The following is a 20,959-nucleotide window of genomic DNA, read 5'->3' as shown; positions in this document are numbered from 1 at the left end:
ATAAACCCATTTGCCTGGTACTTCTCAAGATATTCACGCAATTGTTCATCTTCTCTTTCCGACAGAGCATAGATCCTCCCACATGGCACCACCGCCCCAGGAACCAGATCTATTTGACAATCGTAAGGGCGATGGGGAGGAAGTAGGTCAGCCTGCGTTTCGTTAAAGACATCTAGGTATTCTCTATACATGTCGGGTAATATTATGTCCTTTTCTGCCGCTGTAGCTATAGTATACCCCTGTGGCTGATGTTTTTCTATCGGCTTCTTACCCATAAAACAACTTTGATTACAGAACGGGGATGTAAAGACTATACTGTGATCTATCCAATTTATGGTAGGGTTATGTTTGGTTAACCACAGTAATCCCAGGATCACCCCATACAAGGGTGTCCTGATGATATTAAATGTCAACCATTCTCTATGGGCTTCCCCACACCCAACCTTAAGGGAGGGGGTACTAAATCCAATGGGTCCGGAAACCAGATTCCTACCGTCTACAGTTAGCACGTTTTCCAAATGTTCTTTAGCCACTTTTGATATCCCCAAATCCTGCACTAATTCCTCATCCAAAAGGGCAGTTACTTCTACCGGTTTCCCTTTTAGATGTAACTAAAGACGCACAAATAAAATGGTTTTTCTGGCCTATCACAGAAGGTATTTCATACTGGCCCTTGGAATTTCCTCCCCCAATCCCTGGGCCTAGTTTTCCGTCTTCGATACTTTCAGCGGGGTAGCCCGCGCATAACCTCCTTCTCAAGCCTTGGGCTTAGCCAAGCATTCCCTGACATAGTGCCCTTTCTTCCCACAATACATACATAGGCCTTGCTTTCTCCTCAGTTCCCTTTCTTCCTGTGTTAGGGCCGCTCTCACTGTACCTATTTCCATAGGTTCCGCCGCTGGACCAGAAAAAACTCCTTGTGAGCGTGGTTTATCACCCCTCATAAAAGGACGTTCAAATTTCTTTCTATCCCCCCTTCTTTCAGAGAGACGATGATCTAAACGTCTAGCTAGGTTGATTAGGTCTATGCAGGACCGGGGATGTTGGTCAATTTGGGCTATTACATCTTTCCACTCATCCCTAAGACCATGGTGAAAGACCGCTGCTTGCTTTTCTTCAGGCCAATGCGTTTCTGCCACTAAGCGCTGAAACACATTTACATATACCAATAATTCACGGTTCCCTTGCTTTAACTCTAACAACTCCCTATCCACTGAATAGGAGTGGGCTCTGTGGTCAAAGACGCCTTCAAACTCCTCCCGAAACCCGTCCCAATCATATAACAAGGGATCATCCTTCCGTACTAAAGGGACCGCCCATTGTGCTGCGTCACCTGCCAAATATGAGATCAGAAAGGCTACTCTAGCCTGGTTGGTACTAAATACCTTGGGACGACACGTGAAATGGAGCATAATTTGTGTCAGAAATACCTGTACTTTCTTTTCGTCCCCATGGAACCGTTCTGGTGCTGCTAAGGAAATGGGGGTGGGTATTTCCACCGTAAAAGGAGTGGGCTGCGCTGAGGAAGAACCCCCTACCCAAGTACCTCCACTAACAGGTCGGCTCCCGACTGTATCAAAAGGATTACGCTGTAATCGTTCTACGCGATCCTGTAATGCAGCTGTTTCTACTCTGGAGGCCGCTACCTCTGCTTGTACTATTTGTAAGGCTGCCAGAACATCTTCTAGGGTGGCCATTGTGCTCCGAACCAACTGGGAAGTAGAACGTTTTTGGGGCCGGATATTTTGTCCGCTCCGAAAGCTTCAAGTAGAATCCGTTGACCACCTCGGAGTTGGTTCGTTGTACAAAGGGTTCCACCTCTTGTTCGTTTCCTCTCTGATTGCTATTACAGCACAGGAGATAGATCGGATCAAGTGAGGGAAGGAAAGGATGGGGACAGCGGGGAGGGAGACCTGTGAAAATAGAAGCACACCATTAAACAACTTTATCTATGCGTAGTCTATTGAATAAACTTCAGCTTGGGAATCTACCATATGGAGGTCTTTCAGTACCTGTAAAAGAAAATAACCATGAACCTCATTTAAACGTCATGAAAAGTTCTATTTTCTGTTGTTGTACTCGGGTTTGTTTGTACCCATAGTCTACACACACCACAGAGAACAGGTAGCGATATCACCAAAAGAACCAATATGTATTTGCATGCCTTTCTTTATAACCATGTGACATGAACAAACAAACTTTCATTCCATGAACTCCACCGTTTCTCAACACGGTTTCGACAAAGGATTATAATGCACTCTAGTTGCCGGTTCGAAACCCGGCTTCGGCCCTCAGTGCTCCACCCTGTATTTATGAGCTCCAAATTCTCTCAGCTCTCTATATCCGAACATGGAGGGGTTCTTTTGCAGTTTCAATGTCAGAGCTGTTTACCTCACGGCGACGCTCTCTCTCTCACACACACTCATACGATACCAGTATACTCCACAGACCTTAATTGCACGCAACATGATTTATGCCCCTTCGGTTATCCTCCGTAATCTCTCAGAACGAGTGCACAGAGGATCTGCATGACCAAGATACTGTTTTAAGCGCCAGCGGTCCACCCGTACTAAACACCCCACACTCGAATCACCAGAGCAACTTCGATGGTGCTGGTGCACCCTTACCCGACCACCGCTGCCTACCGACTGGCTCTTTCCGACCTACGGCTTACTGGAACCCATTAGGAATATCCGGCACCGGCATGGCGTGTCCGTTCCTCTTTTCACGGGCGCGCGATGCCGGAAACAGCGTTGTGCGCCGGATATAACGTCAGCACGCGATAGATGCGCCGCACTGCCCTCTGGGTAATGTAGTTCCGCTATGCGGCTGTCGCCGATTTGGCCTGACAGAGTTCCGACACATACTCCCGTAACAAAGAGCCTGAGGTAGGACACGCACTCATGTCCCAGGGGCGGCAGCCAGCACACACAGAGTACATTAGCGAGAGCTGGTACAGGCAAGGTGCCGGGATGATGTTGCCACTCTGCGCTAAAAGTAATTAAAAAATAGAGAGGATTGACTTACCCCGCTACAGCCCGAGGCGCGGCTGCAGCTCCTCTGCTCCCAGCTCCATCTGAATACAAGCGGCACTTGTTAAAAAAAAGAAGAAGGACACGCCCGCAAGTGGTGTGCGCACGCGCGATACAGCGGATATGTGGTTTCAATTAACACGCCCGTGTCTGGGCACGATAATTGAAACCACATGGGCTTTGGTGCGCGTAACAGACACCAATAGGCCATGGGCAGAGCAATGCGCCCGCCTTTGGCCTATTGCGTGGTCTGTTTAAAAAAAACACGCACTCAAAGCCCAATCACAGAAGACCAAACTAAAAAGACAAGCGTGTACAATTCCAGGGTCCATTTCAGAACCCCGGACAAAAGGACTCTCGCTGCGCAAGCACTGCTGCGTAGTGCATCGCTAGGCATGAGACCTAAAAAGGAGAGGTTATGATCTTTGAAATGAGTTGTGTCCAGTTTGCTGCAATACACAAATGTAGCTTCAGGCTAATACACATGTGACTTGCATCTTGGAAATTCCATCTGTCTTTTGTCACTTAGTATCCAGGGATCTCTTGTGTGTGCGTCTGTCTGTGGTCTCCTTGTATTGTGTGTAATAAATGCAAACATCATAGAAAAGCTGATGCAGATGACAGCAATGCATTACCAGGGCTCTCATGCCTTCCTATTAGCCATCCCTCTATAAGCCATATACCCAAATGCCGTCTGTTGCACTTCATTCTGTATCAAGCAATAACAATATTTTCTCATGATTCTCTTTGTAGCGAAGTACCCCCATCTGGTAGTAAGGCCCTGTGAGGAAGAAAAGGATCGGGAAATGCAAAAGGACGTAGAGCTTCGCTTTGGCCCTGTCGCCATCGGCTATGCAGTGGAAAAGCACATTGAAGTGCGCAACATGTCTCCGGTATGTAAGTGCATAATCACATGCATGCCACACTTTAGATCTGGTTATATACGCATAGACCTACAACATAACATGCAGTATTTCTGATTATGCACATGAATGAATAAATGGGTGATTTAGAGAGCCCAAACAGCTGCCTTAAGCTAGGACGTCCCGGCACTGAAAGGTTACCGGTAACTAGAGAATGCTCAATCAGGAGTAAAGAACCAGATTTCTGCGAAAAAATGCTTTAGAGGTGATTAAATGTAGCTGTCTTGGGAAGGTGTCCGAGTATTTTGAGGCTAAAAACGCTGACGCACCTTCTTCTTGTCCTGCCTGCTTAATGCATGGGATTATGACAGGATGATCGGACTCTGCTGATCTAAGATAACCGTTGGGGGTTTAGATTTGAAATACCAGCTAAAGATAGAAGGGGCCTATGTTATCCATGCTCTAAAACCTATAGATAGTGCCTTGAATTGGACTTGTTTTGTGATTGGGAGCTAGTGGAGTTTTTTTTAACATTCTCAGAGATGTGGTGCTAAACGGGAATGTTTAGAATCAGCCTTGCCGCAGCATTTGAAATGATCACAAAGCAATGAGTGATATAAGGAGGTAGGCCGGTAGACAGAGCATTGGTATACCCCAAACGTGGTGTAATTATGGCATGGGCAACCTTTTTAAAAGCGCGGGTGCGAGGGATGTATAGAATTTCCATGATCCGGATGGCTTTTACAAGTGGGAAGTAGGAGGCAGCATTAATTTGGGGTTTAATTGATAGTGTATTTATAGTTTTTATGACCAAATTCCTGGCAGGGGAAGTGGGGAGAGTAGGACCATCAAGCAGGGTATCAATAGAGTTTGGTTTTGCCTAAGTGGATACCCTCTGTCTTATCCAAGTTGAGTTTAAGGCAGCTTTCTTGCATTCATGCTACAACTGCCTGCTTGCAGGCTTTAAATGTATCCCTGTGTGATGAAGTGAGGATGTTGATTGAGCCGATCAAGTGCCTATTGTATGCAGAAGGTATGAACCAGCAGAGCTAACCGGTTCAGATAAATATCTGTAGGACTCAAGGGCGCTCCTTTAGGGACCCCATGTTTTAGATGATTGGTAGAGGGTATCGAATGGGGTAGATTAATCTGCTGTGTCTGGTTGGTCAGAAAACATTGAAACAACTTTAGGGCACAGTTAGGGATCCATAGATTGTAAAGGCATTCTAAAAGTATAGACTGGGAGACCATACTGAAGGCTGCTGACGTGTTTTCAAAATATGGAATAAGGTTGAGCGCTTCTGCTGTAATTGATAATTGTTATATAAATATTTGTTGCTCTAGGAAAATTTATTAAGCAGCTTGATACAATTTCCTTCAATTTAATTGGTATTTGTTTTTATTTTACTATTTTATTCTAAGTGTACAATCTCATTGTTCCTTTTCTTTCTTGAGGAATTCACCCATGAAAGCACTGAAGTTATTATTAGTTTCACTAAATTCTCTCCTGGGCGTCGGTAACGTCTGATCCATAAATTTCATTTCTGCTGAGACATCTAAGTTCTTACTCTCCACAGATCCAACTGAGATCTTGACTGCAGTAATCTGTCTCATAACAGCTTCAACTATAGCTTTAAGCGCTTTGGCTGCAAGGGTAGTGTTTGCTGATCTGTTGCCAGTGATGACCTCTGAAAGCAAGAGTTATCTGGACAGCCTTTGTGAAGATATTGAGGACGACTGACAACAAGCACATAATAGGCCACAATACAGTGATTACTTCCGCGCAGACGCACGTGTGTAAGACTTTCCTTTCACAGTATACTCAGGGTCATTCATACAACAGGCAGGCTCTTGCTTTGTGTTAGTCAGTCAATAATCTTTATTTCGGCCACTAGGGCCATAAAAGCATATACGATCAAAACACATTGTGTACAAAATATACAAAATGTAGCAGCATTGTGTGGAGTATAAATCTTGAGAGGAACTTTTTGCATACATTTGCGTATGAGATCTTGTAAGGCAAGTCCATCTCTTCTGAACGCCCTCAGGACAAGGGTGGTACACTGTCCATACAAAACTTGTCCATTATATTAACCACACAAAAAGGAGCAAGGAGTGCTGTGAGAAAAGGACAATTTCATTAAAGTATAGATAATACATTTTACAATAGCCGTCCAGATATAGAATAAAAAAGACTGACTCTTTTAAAATGTGGTGGCTACGCCAAAATAAAAATAACAAAGTAAAAATTCATTATGTTATAAAATGCCTTTGCCAATAAATAATTTAAGAAAACAGTTACATCAGCAAGACTATAGTTGCATTCAATCAATTTAAAAGAGAGGGTACCTATATCAGAGTACCATGTAGTTATTGTTAGCTTGTGGTTGACCTATGGTGTCTTCTTTAGAATAGCTCTGCGTATGCACCACATTGAATACAAATAGCGTGAGATGGAGAATACTGTGGGTGTATCAGTGTCGTACTTGAGGAGCCTAAAGGCCTCAGAGAAGTGTCTAGACCCCATATTCCTACACAGCTGTAGCAACCAACGAGACCTTGACCTCCTATATGCGGGACAGAAGAAAAGCACATGCATTTCCGTTTCCTCTACGTGCTTATATGCTGGGTAATCCAGGCTACAGGTGCCTGACCACTTATTGGTAAAAGATCGAAGCGGGAGCACCCCATGTCTGAATTGGAGGAAAAACTTCTTCGCTAGGAGGGGCTGGATATAGTCTTGCAATGGTTCTAGTCTGTATTGGGATTTTACTTCCATAAACCTATGAGTTAGGCACCCAGACTTGGACCCCCTCCACAGCTGAGCCAGTTTATATTCTCTATGGGTTTCAAGGAATACCTTTCTAGGGATCGTAGGACAAATTACTTCAGGAGAGGTCCACAAGTTCGGCCTCCCCAGTGCCTGGCAGATGTTCCTATTGTAAGCCAGCTAAGGGAGTTTCCCTGCTCCTTGTAGGCTCATGACTTCTCCAAGCTCATCTCTATATGAGACTAGTTTGGGAGTGCACTAAAGGCGTCTCCAGTATAAGAGGGGTCTAGAGTAGATTACATCTGCAATAGAACTGATCCCTAAATCCATTCTGATGGGTGTTAAGGGAGATCTAGAGGGAAGGCCCAAGAGTTGCCTTTTAAACGAGTATAGTTCTGCTCTATACAAAGAGGCACCCCTGGCCTGTACCTTGTAGAGTTCAGCCACAGGGCCAATCACTTTATGCATGCAGCTCTTATATACCTTAGCAATGCCCCCCGTGGACTGGGCCAATTTTAAGCTAGCTTTCTTTATTTGTGCCCCCAATCCATTTTTTCAGTTAAAGTGATCCCTAAATCTACGAAGATGGACACCCTCTCTAGGGCCCTACCGTCTAAGCAACGGTTTAGGCGAATGGTGGTATTTGCATTGAAGACCATATGCTGAGTTTTCTGAAGATTGATCTCCAAGCCCCCCTACTCCTGCAGAAGACATTAAATGCATCGAGAACCCTTTTCATACCCATAAGGGATTTTGAAATTAAGAGGGTATCATCCGCTAACATTAAAGCAGGTATTCTGCAATTCGCTAGCTTGGGGGCGTCTATATTTTTTCCAGCCAGCAGGGACTCTATTAGGTCATTTATGAGGATGGAAAAAAGAGTCGGAGCCAATAAAGGGGTCAAAAGTTCTCAATTTTTGATTGAAGTTGTTTTGGTGTAGGTGTGTCAGCTGATAACAAAGATACTCCGGAACTCCCATATCCAATAGTATAGCCCACAGCTTATCCCTTGGAACTAAATCAAATGCAGATTTGAGATCCACGAATGTGAGATAGAGCCTGCAACCCTCTAATATCACAGTTTTCCAATGGATAAGTTGTAATCTGAAAATTTGATCAGTAGTGGAGGTCTTTGCCCTAAACCCAGCTTAGAGGAGCATAAGTACATTACTCTCTTCAATCCGGGCCTGAAGACGCCCCAGAAGTACACGTGCAAATATTTTTTGGCTAACGTCTAAAAGACTAATGGGGTGATAGTTGGCAGGATTAAGCGGTTAGCCCTTTGTAAATATTGGAATGATTTCAGCCCCAGCCCAAGTGGGGGGAGGTGCCATGCCCTGCAGGATGGCATTGAACAGGGACCACAAATAGGGGTCCCAAACTAGAGGCTCAGAGCGGAAGATGTCGCCAGGGATCTTATCCAGCCCTGGGGCCTTTGCTGGTAAGATCTTCCCAAGGCCTCTGTAATCTCCTTTAAGGAGAACAGAGGTGTATCACAGTGAGAGGGCTTTGGATATGGAAGGGGTATTGCCATCCGCCCGGCTTCCTCATTGGTCACAGCATACAAGGAATTAAAGTGGGCTCTCCAGGTTTCTTCCCCTAAATTTGGCGATATAGCAGAACTACCTTCAGGTGTGCCAGTACTCAGCAAAATCCAAAATGCTCTCATATCGCGGTTATCCAGCAAAATTTTTATGGCGTCCTATTTGTTTGCTTTCCCAACTACTTTTAGCCTTACTACTGCAATTTTATAAATCGTCCTGGCTTCCTTAATTTGTGGTCTGTCATTTGTTCTAATGGCAGCTAAGAGAGCTAACTTTGCTGCCTTGCAATGATCGTTATACCATGGATGCTGAGGTTTGTTGTTCGAACCAGTCTTTTTGTTGGTGTTAAAGAGGGGTGCCGGGACAGGGATCAAATCTTGATGATTATTTGCGTTTCTAATTTGGGCAGTTATAGTGCCGCTGGTGAAAGAGGATTGATATGCAATATTTAAGAAGGGAGTGATTTGTTGGTATAAGGAGGCCAGCTTATCCTGCGATTGCAAAAACTCCCCCCAGTAGACTCTCCTCCCTCCAGTGGCCAGTTGTAAACCGTGGTCAAGTTGTGGAGGTGTAATCTGGGAGCCAAAGTCGTACATCGAAATGCCATCTAACACTAGAGCCTTATGATCGCTCTCGTGGCGAGGGGAGATCTTAAAATCAAGCATCCTATGCCATGATCTAATATCGACCAAGATGTAATCTATGATCGAAGCCTGCCCTGGTCTTTTGAAGGTGGGCTTCCCGGGGCTGTCAGAAGCTAGACGGCCATTGCATCCCCTCAATGAGGAACTCAGTATGAGTGCATGCATTTGTAGGGCCAGGGGAGTCCAAGCCCGAATTGGCGAGATATTGGGGTGTTGGATAGCCCAGACGGAATCTTCCTCATTTGAGATGCTTGTGAGCAGGCCATACAGAGGTTCAAATTGGCAATTAAAATCCCCACCTATAATAACCCAATAATTGTCCCGTATTGTTGGAAGGAAGGTGGTGAGACAATCGAGAGTGGGGGGAGACCTGACCATAGGAAATTGGCTGCAAATAGACCTTAATTAAAGGGATTCTAGCTTTTTAGCAAAGGATAGAAAAATACAGGGGATATCTGGTGATGAGGTCTCTATCTGTTTGAACTTACTACTGAGGTGCACGCCAACCAAGATGCATAATCCCCCAAAAGGTCTTCTCCAGACCCCCTGGGTGGCTGGGGTACTGTAGGTCGCATAGCCCTCTCTCTGTATATCCGCTCTAGCCCATTTTTCCTGGAATTTGCACAGCTCATGTTGGTCTATGAATAGCCCCCAATCTGGATCATCCAGTTTCGAGGCAAGTCCTACTACGTTCCAGGATAATAATCGCATGACCGGGTAGGCCTGTTGCGGGTCAATTATCCCCTCCCTTTCCAACTAAATATAAGCATTTGCCAAGTTTGAATTGCTAGCTGTATTAGGCGGGGTATTTGCCATTGGTAGTGACATGGTCTTGGACATCCGTGGATCATGTTGGGGTATATGGGGCGATAAGTGCCCAGTGCGAGACTGTGCCTGGTTGCTGCTAATTGTAGCTCTTGCAATTCCCAAGGCAACAATCTCCTGAGCTCCTTCCTGTTTGCTAATCCCTCCCTGTTGTGCTAGCTTCTCTGGATACTGAGTTCCCATCCTAAGCTCGATGACATGGCTCGGGCTATGGTAGGAGGGCACAGTATGCTTTAGTCAATCAATTGAGTCTAGTGGGCTGAATCTATTTGTAACAGGGATGTTATAAAGGAGTGTTCTGGGCAAGTTCTGATTTATTCTAGCCAATGGCCTACTCTGATCACGCATCCCCCAGTCGTCAGCCTCTCTTCTCATGTTGTGCGTCATGGTCATTGGTGGGAAGAAATATCCCAGGGGAGGCAGGTAATGCCCCCCATCTCCCTCTGGTAGCCACAGTCCAAGAAAGATTGCACCACCCTTGCATCCCTAAAGTTGATCACTATGCAAGATCCTAAAATATCTTTGGGCCTCCATCCCAACCAGCCTACCCTGCGTACATGGATGATTTCATTTGCTTCTTTGTATGTGAATTGCCTATTTTTGACTAACCAAAAGATGCATTTATTTTTTAGCTCAGAATGAGATTCCCTGCTCCCCCTTTTCAACTCTGGTACTCCAGCTAGCACAATAACATAAGGAGTTGAGGCCGGGGGTAAGTTCATACAAGGCAGTACAGACTCAGAGTTTATGAGTTCTTCACAGGGTTCGGTCCTTGCACAGGTCCCATAAATTAAGCTTTGTTGCTGGCTGTTTGGTGGATGTGATCTTGCCAATAGTGGCCTGGGGGTGGTGTCTAAGGGTGGACCATGAATGGGCCTCTGGTGTGGAGTACTTGAATCTTGGCTCTGTGGTTGTGTGATTCTCAAACGTGGATCTGTGACCTCCTGAATGATCGAATTGGGCTTGGTGGTAATGGTCGGTGCTTTAAGTTCTGGGGGGGCTGATTTGTTAGTAAGCAAAGCTAGTTCTTTGGCTAGATTTTTAGTTGCCTCGGGCCCCATGTTGGCTGTCTCTCCCTTGTCCGCCCAATGATCCACCAGTGATGTTAGTTTAGCAATCCAATCTGTTAGTATATTAAGTTTATCCCTTATGATATTTCTAAAGTATACTTTAAGGTCCGTTACCAGGTTTGACACCCAAGGTGGGTGCTCAGCATTCGCCTGTAGTATATCCTCCGATCCAGCTGCCCCCAAGTCTCTAGTTGTTTCTTTATTCATTGTCTGTTTTTTCCTCTTGGTACCCGGATCTATAGTGGGTTTGTGTTTCCCCCCTTTCTTGTTCCCTACACTCTCCAGAGGGTTTTTGGCGGTGTGTGTCGTGCATGACTGTGCTCACGTCCTTGGGGGTGCTGGTACTGGGTCCTTTGATAGTATTAGGGGTGGAGGGGGTCTCACGATCACAAATTATGAAACCTGGGGCTATGTCTGGAGTTATTGAGAGACGCCTTTCCGTTCGCTCTATTTCTGTGGCAATAGCTCCAATAACCCTTTAGAGCATTTTGCCAATCGAAGTTGGTTGTGGGGGAGGAGCAGGTTGGAGGGCAGCAAGATTTTTTGCTATGAGTGTACGTTTGCCCATGACTAATTGTGGACACAAGCCGTTGGCTCTTGGTTGTTTAAAAGAGAGAAGAACAGGATAGTAGACAAGACCTTCTTACAATGATAGCCACCAGAAATGAATGCTCCCCTGTGCTTGAGGTGGTAAAAACACACATCAGTTGTTACGTGCACTAACATTGTGTTGCCTGCTTTGTTCGCTGAAGTGCTCAGTTCGTAGCTGGAAGCCGGAGGCCAAGAGAGGTGTCCCAGCCCAGGCTCCTCCGGGCGCAGATGGGCCCGCCATTGGCCCGGGCGCGGCCTGGGCACGTCCGCGCACGTCACGCGCTGCGGGAGTGTAGCGCTGCTTATCTGCGCCTCCAGGCGCGGATTTGACATGTTGGCGGCCCTTCCTGCCGCTGGGGCTGCTGGGAATTGCAGTCCACTGCCCCTGGTCCACCCAACAATTGTCCCGCGCTGCAGGAGCGTAGCGCTGCTTATCTGTGCCTCCAGGCACGGATTCAACGCGTTGGTGGCCCTTCCTGCTGCTCGGGATTGCAGTCCACTGAGATTAGTGGTAAGTTTGGAGTGGGGGGTGAGTGCGCAGTCTTCTAATTCCTCAGGTCCAGCCCTTGATTTTTCCTTAATTTTATTTTAAGTATGCTAATGTCTCAGTTAAGATGTCTTTGTAAGCAAGGGGCTGTAACTCATTTCCGCCTGTTCATTTTTCCCCGCGAGGGAGGGCCCTTTTAATGCTGCACCCTGGGCCCCTTGCTCGTGGCTCACCTACTTCTTTCCGCGTTGTTTCAATGCAGGGCTCCGTACCGAAGTGCATGTCTGCTTCGGCCCCAAATCGCATCTGGTGTGTCTTTTTATCTACGACGCTACTACGGACCCATGCTGAGATGCCTGTCGGCGCTGGGTACTCCTCCTGCTTGACAGCCGACGAACGCCAAACACCGCGTAGCTCCTCACCGCCATCCTCCGTCTGCTCCTAACGGTTCACTGCACCAGAGCTGCGGTCTGTATCTAGCGCTGCTCCTTCCATTGTGGCTGGGGCCTGCGTCACAAATGCCTGAGCGCAGACCGGTCGATCTCATCCAGGCTGCGAGCCGGGGAGTCGCTCTTGTAGTGAGCCACCCGGCCACTGCTATACATTTTTGCACCAGCAACTCCCTAGGCCGGGCCAGGGGGTATAAATAAACGGTGACGTCAACGCACGTGGCTGACTGCGCGGACGGAGTAACCCAGTGCCTGTGTGTGTTCTTAGCGCCTCAGCATAGTTAGGCTTCTCACCATTGCATGCCATTTAGCAGTGTTCCTTTGCCCCCCCGGCAGGCCCCGCTATCACCGGTGTGTGCCCCACCACATTGGCGATGAGGAGTGGAGTGAGGAACCCACACATGCATACACCCGCCTCTCGCAACACAGGTCGGCGTTGGTGGCAGGCGCGAAGGCGCGAGGCGGCGTTTGCAGCCCGCCACAGCCAGAGCACGGCGTTGAAGTCTGGAGGCTGCGGGGAAACATCGGAGCACGGTAAGGTGACCGCGTGTGCAAGACCGGCAGGAGTGGCGGTGATACGGGCCGTGTGTGAGACCTACAGCGGTGCAGCCTATTAAAGGTGCATGCGTGGCCTTTGTCTTGGCGCGCATGCGCAGTGTGGGAGAAGTGCGGACAGAGTGTTCGGTAAGCGCAGAGATGCACCGGCTGGCACAGCAGGCGCAGAGGGGAGCCAAGAGGAGTCAAGCTGCCACATTTGACGAGGTGGACTGCAGATTGGGGGTGAGAGTATGGAACGCCCAATACCGGCAGCGTTAAGTGCCACAGATCTACTGAGAGCATCACTGCGGGTGCTCCTGTGTATCGGTGCTGAGGACAGAAAGGTGCCCTTTTGAGGAGACCGCATTTGTTGGTGGTGCCGGTTGGCGAACGGCACAGGGGCAAGCGAGCCAGGGGACAGGGCAGCTGTGACATACAGGCACATGCATCAAGCAAAATACCGGTCGCAAACGGGCAGATTCTCAGAATCTGACCCTTTGCTCCCGGTATTTTTGCATTTGGGATGCATCATCCCAAATGCAAAAATCGCTATTTAAGGAATCTCAAAATTGGGATTTTTTAAATAGCGATTGCATTTAAGGAATCCCTAATTGAGATTCCTTAAATGCAATGCATTACAGTTTAAAAAATAGCGATTTCGCTATTAGCGTGAGCAAATTACCATGAGGCTGGATCTCATGGTAATTTGCGAAAACTTAGAAAAATGCACTTATTTGCATTTTTCTAAGTTTCATGTTGCCCACACACATGCCCTTAGAGCATGTGTGTATGCAACATTTGTGCAGAGTGAACATACATGGGTGCAATAGGGTGTCATTTTGACACCCTTGCACCATCGAAATTGCGGGAGCAATTTGCGAGTACCTACTGGTACTCGCAAATTGCTCCCGCAATCTCTAATTCATTCCTATGGGCCTGGAGGCCCATAGGAATGAATGGGAAGACATTCCTTAATTGCGACTCGCAATTTGCTAGTCGCAATTAAGGAATTTGTGGGAATCGCTATTTCTTTAGCGATTCCTACATGCATAGGGTTTTGCTATTCCTTAATTGCGATTCCTTAATAATCGCTATTAAGGAATCGCAAAACCCTATGATGATGCATGTGCCTGATAGAGCTCACCATGACTACGCAGCAGGCGGCGGCAGCGCCACAGGACGCGGGAGCGGCTGGGGGTAGGCCAGGACCCTGCATGGCAGTGAAGGCCCTCCCTGAGTTTAACCAGCTAGCGGACCCAGCCAGTGCGGCGCCGCGGTGGTGCAAATGGATAGGCCAGCTGGAGAACTACTTTGTGGCCACCAGGGAAACCGACAACACAGTGAAACGCTCCACCATGCTCTTGATGGAGGGAGATGAACTTTACGACCTCTTCCAAATTGTTCCAGACACGGGAGACGGCAACGACTATGAGAAGGCTGTCAGAGCTCTCAATTGGCACTTTGATCCACAAGTCAATGCAGATTTTGAACATTTCAAGCTTCACCAGGCCAAACATAGGGAAGACGAATCCATTGATATGTTTTTTGCACGTCTGAGGAAGCTGGCGAGCACCTGTGTAGGGATTGACCGGCAGTTCGAAACGAGGGCGCAACTCATAGTGGGGTGCAAATCGCTGGAGTTGCGTAAGCTGAGATTAAGACAGCCTGGAATTTCGTTGGACGTCATCTTGGTCCTCGGGAGGTCCCACGAGCTGGCAGATGTCAGGGCTGGCGAGATGGAGTCTGCATTGGCCAAGAAATCCATGAACACTCAACCACTATATCCAGCTCCCATCAAGGAAGAGAGGGTGGACGCCATCAGGAAAACGTACAACAGAGGCCCGGGTCCCACTACTGGAACCCAAGAGCGACAGACCAAGCAGGAGTGCAGGAACTGCGGACTGGTGAATCACTCCCAATGGGGATGCCCGGCGCAGGGGCGACAATGTCTCAAGTGCAACAAATATGGACATTTTGCGTCAATATGCCACAGTACGGCAAGGTCGGGAGCGAGTCGGCCCAAAGGCCCAAGGTTCCAATGCAGCGCAACAGCTATACAGGAGGTGGAGGACCTGGTCAGCAGGTGCCAGAAGTTAACGGTGGCCGATGACGATGACAACGTATTTGTGGTGTCGAACATTTGAGGAGTCAATGCCACCAGTAGACCGCCTCCACTGTGTCAGGTATGGATAGGAGACAATTGCATTCAAATGCTCATCGACATTGGAGCCTCAGTAAATATCTTGGATGCGGCGCAATATAATGAGCTTCTACCCAAACCACGATTGGTGCCTACCACAGCGAAAATACTCACCTATGGGGGACACACACCAATTCCGCTCCAAGGAGTAATTGATGTTGAGGTCAGGCATCGGGACAGAGCAACGCCCACGAGGTACTACATCACCTGTGACAGGGCTAGATTGTTGCTGAGTTGCCACACTTCCGAAGATCTTGGGCTCGTAATGTTTGCGAGGCACATACACCAGTCGCAAGCGGAGGTGGTGCTAGAGGAGTTCCCCGAACTGTTCCGAGGACTGGGATGTCTGAAGGGAGTGGAGGTCCAGCTACACATTGATGAAACCATCAAGCCAGTTGCTCTCTGACACCGCAGAGTGCCGTTTCATCTTCATCAACTGATAGAGGCTGAACTAGAGCGCCTAGAGAAGGATGGAGTAATTGAAAAAGTATCCGGACCAATGGCATGGGTGTCGCCGTTGGTTATAGCGCCGAAGCCCAAACAGCCGGGGGCAATCAGGCTATGTGTGATCATGAGACTTCCCAACAAGGCGATCCGAAGAGAGAGGCACATCACCCCCACTATAGATGAGATCGTATCGGACATCAACGGGGCGCAATGGTTGTCCAAAGTGGGCCTGAACTCGGGCTATCACCAGCTGGTGTTAGCGGAGAAGAGTCGCTACATAACGACTTTCTCAACACATGTAGGGCTCTGCTGGTTCAAACGCCTGAGTTTTGGAGTATCGTCGCCAGCTGAAGTATTCCAGGATGCGGTGAGAGAGGCGCTGTCTGGACTAGTGTGCGTAAAAAATGTCAGCAACGACATTCTCATTTTCCCCAAGTCGCTAGAGGAGCACCACACCCGTCTAAGAGTAGCCCTCAAGAGACTTGTTGAGCAGGGCCTGACATTGCACAGAGCTAAGTGTGACTTCTATGCCAACGAAGTAGAGCTCTTTGGGTACAGATTCTCTGCAAAAGGCCTACAGGTGGATCCAGCCAAGGTAAAATCTAGCAGGGCAGCGGCCATTCCCCAAACATAGTCAGAGGTCCGAAGCTTCTTGGGGATGGCTAATTATTGCGGCCGTTTCATTCCCCACCTTGCAACGCTGTCAGAACCGCTCCGGAGGTTGACGAAGAAAGATGTGCCGTGGCAATGGACAGACGAAGAAGCCCGAGCATTTAATGGCATTAAAAGTGCGCTACTACAGGGAGCTACCGTGGCATATTTCCAACCCGGGTCAGCGACAGAGCGGGTAGTGGATGGCGGCCCATTGGGTTTGGGGGCAGTTCTGCTCCAAAAGGACACGCAAAATGAGTGGGTGCCCATTGCCTACGCCAGTAGAGCACTCACAGCTGTGGAGACGAGATATGCTCAGATCGAGCGAGAGGCACTGGCAATTCGCTGGGCATGCCAGCACTTTGATATTTACCTGTGTGGGCACACATTTACCATGGTTACGGATCACAAACCATCGGTACCTCTGTTCACTGGTAATGCCCGCAATGGCCCTCCCCAGATAGAATGCTGGGCGGTGCAGATCCAACATTAACGGTTCAAGGTGGTGTATCGCCCAGGAGCGAATAATCCGGCAGACTACTTGTCAAGGCACCCGCTAGCTCTCTACTCCGGGAACAAGGGAGAGGTGGATGAAGAAACAGTCATTTGTGCGGCAAATCGTGGATGCGGCGTGCCCCCAGGCGTTGTCCCTAGAAGAAATCCAAGAGGCTACCAGGCAAGATGGGTGTTTATAAGATGTGAGGCGGACTCTCTACAACCATCAGTGGAAGTGGTTCCTGCAGGGATCAGGCAGATTAACGGAGGAAGAAAGAGAACCGTGAGAGCCTGTGGAGATGCCGAGAGGAATTAAGTGAAGCCGGCAATGGAGTAATTCTCAGGGGCACCCGACTGGTGATACCGGCGACACCCTGCAAAAAGGACAGTGGACCTGGCCCACCAGGGCCACAAAGGAGTCGAGAATACAAAGGTCTGCCTTCGGTCTAAAGTGTGGTTCCCGGGGGTAGACCGCATGGTAGAAGAAAAGGTGCGAGGATGCCACGCAAGCTTGATCACAGGAGCCGATCCGTAATCACAGAGGGGCCCAGCCAAATGCCGTGGACTAAGGTGAGCCTGGACTTTAGAATCTTCCCTGATGGAAGGCACACCGTAGTAATGGTAGACAGTCATTCCAAGTTTCCAGTGGTGGAGGTGGTAACATCCATTGTGTTTGACTACATTCAGCCAGTGCTGAAAAAGGTATTCACACTCCTGGGGATGCCAGAAGAAATACGCACAGATAATGGGCCGCCTTTTCAGGGACAAGACTTCAAAGAATATCTGGAGCAGCATGGCATTGAGCATCACCAAGTGACACCCCAATGGCCGCAGGTGAACGGGGATGTAGAAAGATTTATGAGGACTCTAAATAAAGCATTGAGGATTGGAGTGGACCAGGCGGAAAATCTGGAGAGTTGCCTACATTGGTTTTTGATTGCTTACCGGCACACACCTCATTGCACTACCCGATGTGCTCCCAGTGACTTACTCATGAAGCGAGCTGTGCGGGACAGCATTCCCATGAGTGACCAATGGACCCTCACGGTACTGGATACGGAGCGCACCCAAGATCGGCGACAACGCAACAATGACTCCGCCAGAAAAGAGGAGCCCGCCCGTCGGCTATACGAGAGGGTGATCTCGTGGTGGTGAAGGACCGGCATCCCGGGTTGAAGTTTCGAACGCCGTATGAGCGTGAGCTGTGGAAGATGATACAGATCAGAGGATCAATGATTACTGCTCCTGCGGCGTGGATAACGGAGTCTGAGCCCGTGGGGTGGAATGAGGTTGACAGCTTACCTCAGGAAGAGAGCACCGGAGTTGAAGACATGCCAATAGAGGTACAAGAGGAGAGTCCTGTTGAACCGGCAGGGGTCAACCCGGTGCAAGCAGATCCAAGGGAGGAGGTATCTGACAGCTACTGATGTAGCCAGCATTATGGACTGAGGGGCCACCCTAAACCCAGTACTCGACTGAGAGACTTCCTGTGCTGAAGATCAGGCTGATGGTGGACGTTTAGAGTATGGGCAAGTCAAGAAAAGAACTTTATGCAAAACCTTATGTTATGTTAATGTTATTGGCATCTTCACATTTTCCGTGGGATAGATGGGATGTAGTGAGCCACCAGCAACTCCCTGGGCCGTGCTCGGGTCAGGGGGTATAAATAAACGGCGACGTCAGCGCACGTGGCTGACGGCGCGGACGGAGTAACCCAGTGCCTGTGTGTGTTCTTAGCGCCTCAGCATAGTTAGGCTTCCCATCATTGCACGCCCTTTAGCAGTGTCCCTTTGCCCCCCCGGCAGGCCCCGCTATCACCGGTGTGTGCCCCACCACACCGGTGTGTTAGTTCTCTAGTCACTCGCAAAGTCGAGCCCAGTCTCGGGTAAAGGCTCGGTAATAGGCAGAACAAAGTACGAATGATATCCCTCAGCAGAAAGAGACTGGCCGCCAGGCCTCCGAAACATCAACGGTCAGATTTGATGGCTACTAAACAGTAATTGTTGTTAGTAATTAAGAGTCAAAAGGCAGCCCAAGGAACTCTGCTGCTCTGTCCCCTTTAGAGTGTCACAACCTCCATGAGTATTTTAGGATGCGTGTTTAAGGGGTGGTCGGAATTCAGTGTGCAGAGGATTCTGTCAAACCCAAGATTAACTCGGATTATGGTGCCGAGTGTCTGTCTGTCTGTCACAATGCGGATTTTCCATGACTGCAGAGCAGCTCTATGAAGGAGCTGATCATCCTCCATTGCGAGATGGAGGATCTCTGCTCCCCACTCATACGTGGACGGTCTTCCATTCAGGAGGCCTCTGGCAGAGCGAACCCGTGTACCTCTTGGTCTCTGTTCTAGTTCCAGAACAGAGGAGGAAGTTACTCTTCCTCCCCACACTTTAATCTCAGACAATAGAAGTCAAAAACGTCACAGGCAGCTGTCTCTCACACTTTGCTATCCTTCAGGAAATGGAACGCATCTACACAGCTCTAAGCATCATTGCACGCGCTCCAAGCCAACCACTCAGAGAGCTTTCATTATCACTGCTTTAACTGCAGCCAGGGGTAACGTGGAAGTTGAAGGTGTGATGTTACCCCCCCAAAAATTAGAGTTTTCATGTCCTCGCCCTTGTTTTGTTGCACTAATAAAGCTCACATTGATGGATTTGTGCTTCCTTAGTCCTGTTTCTCTCCCAGCCCTCGGTGCTGTCACAGACCTCCATGTGGAAGCAGCTGATTCACCCTCTGCCAAGCTTCACCTGTGTCGCATCGTTCAGAATCCCATTGCTCTCATTTGGGCTTTCAAGGATGCCAAACATTGGGATGCATATTAAGTAGTTCTAGTATTGTTGCTTTAGAACTCCCAAACTGAGACTAGATACCTTTTAGAAGAGTGCGAACGCATCTCTCTGACCTACCGGATGTTTTATTTATTCATTTGTTGTGTGAATTAATAGAATAAGAACAGTAAGAGCTGCTTGAAGTTATGTTATGTTGCAAGCTGTTATCGAAAAGAGAAAATAAAATGTTGTTTTTATGGACAAATATTGTTATGTATGACCGCTTAGACTTATTATTGTGTAAAACACAACAGTACAAATGGATGAGGGGTCAGAAAACCCCCGCACAGTTATGTCATATCTGAGTGAATGTGTACTCTATATAAAACATGAACAGCAATAAACAAATCGAAACAAAAAAATAAGAGCTCTTTACTGGGCACTGTTAAGCAGTTTCCTCTCTGCTATATCTACAGACTTTGAGAATCTGCCAGTAAATTGTAAAACTTCTCCCTGCAAGCGGTCTACGACTGCGTGACGGCATGTCCGTTTCGTTTGTCGCTTAAAATCCTGCCGTAACAGACTTCTGCGTTCAACTATTAGCACTGGGCAACTACAAACGATATGGCAAATGTCTTCTCTCTTGTAATTGCATAGGCGGCATGGCCTTTCACTACTCGGCTTTTTCCAAGATGGCGCATCACTGCGAAATTGAAAACTGCCAAACTGGAGTCTCAAGAACTTCAACTTTGCATTTAGGCCATTCAGGTCCCCTGGATACTTCTGTGGGGATAGCTTGCCATATGATGCAATTACTATCCTCACAAGTGATCTTTTCACCAGCGCCTCTCTGTCCAATAGTGAAGACTTTTTTTACTACACCCATTGATGACTGTTAAATGCCGCCTGAGATTTGGGTAAGGCCCATAGTTGTTCTGCCTTGAACGTAGCTAAAGCCAAGTTGAAATATTCGTGGGCCTGCGTGTGTCTACGATCACTTCTAGCCTCCCAAACCAATGTCATAAGTGTAGAATTATTAGTATTTCTAAGTTTTAGGCAGAATTTCAATTATGCCCCTAGGCTGTTTAAATTCTGTCTTTTAAGCCCAAACTCTAATCGAGTTTGTGATGGCGATGCCTTCTGAGGAAGATTAAACAGGCGACAATAGGTTTCTGTCGCAAGCTTGTCTATGATGTAATCAGCCTTCCCTCTCAGCATCTCCACGCCAAATGTCAGAGATGGAACATGTTTAGCTGACATAACTTGTAATAGTGGGTTGAGGGACATCCCTTGTAAGCTATTCTGGAGAGCAGCAAATGCTCCAGTTAAAGAATTGTTCCCTCTTTGTAGTGCAGCACACTGGTTCCTAAATGTGCCCCTCGCATCTAAACTGATACCCAAGTATTTATACTCTAAAACCCATTCCAGCATGGACCCTGCTATGCTGAGTATTGGGCAAGCTGCTATACCTCTTGACACCAACATGGTTTTTGTCTTATTTAGTCTCACCTTTAACCCGTGGGGCGAGGCGGACAAAGCAGTTTCACTAATTAACCGCTGCAGCCCCACCTTTGTGTAGCACA

General features: G+C 48.0%; 1 protein-coding gene across 2 annotated transcripts in view; it reads left to right on the top strand.

The window, feature by feature from the left end:
* CFAP65 (cilia and flagella associated protein 65) overlaps positions 1-20,959 on the top strand; it is a 684,907-nt gene that overhangs the window by 112,942 nt on the left and 551,006 nt on the right. For both annotated transcript variants that reach the window (XM_085650063.1, XM_085650062.1), the window contains exon 7: positions 3,786-3,925. In XM_085650063.1, coding sequence (XP_085506189.1) covers positions 3,786-3,925 — 140 coding nt within the window. The remainder of the gene's footprint in view (positions 1-3,785; positions 3,926-20,959) is intronic.

The sequence above is a fragment of the Triturus cristatus genome, chromosome 3_2 (genome assembly GCF_964204655.1).
Source record: "Triturus cristatus chromosome 3_2, aTriCri1.1, whole genome shotgun sequence".
In the NCBI taxonomy this organism is placed as follows: domain Eukaryota; kingdom Metazoa; phylum Chordata; class Amphibia; order Caudata; family Salamandridae; genus Triturus; species Triturus cristatus.
The sequence above is the reverse complement of the archived record's forward strand: the minus strand, read 5'-3'. Positions and strand labels throughout refer to the sequence as shown.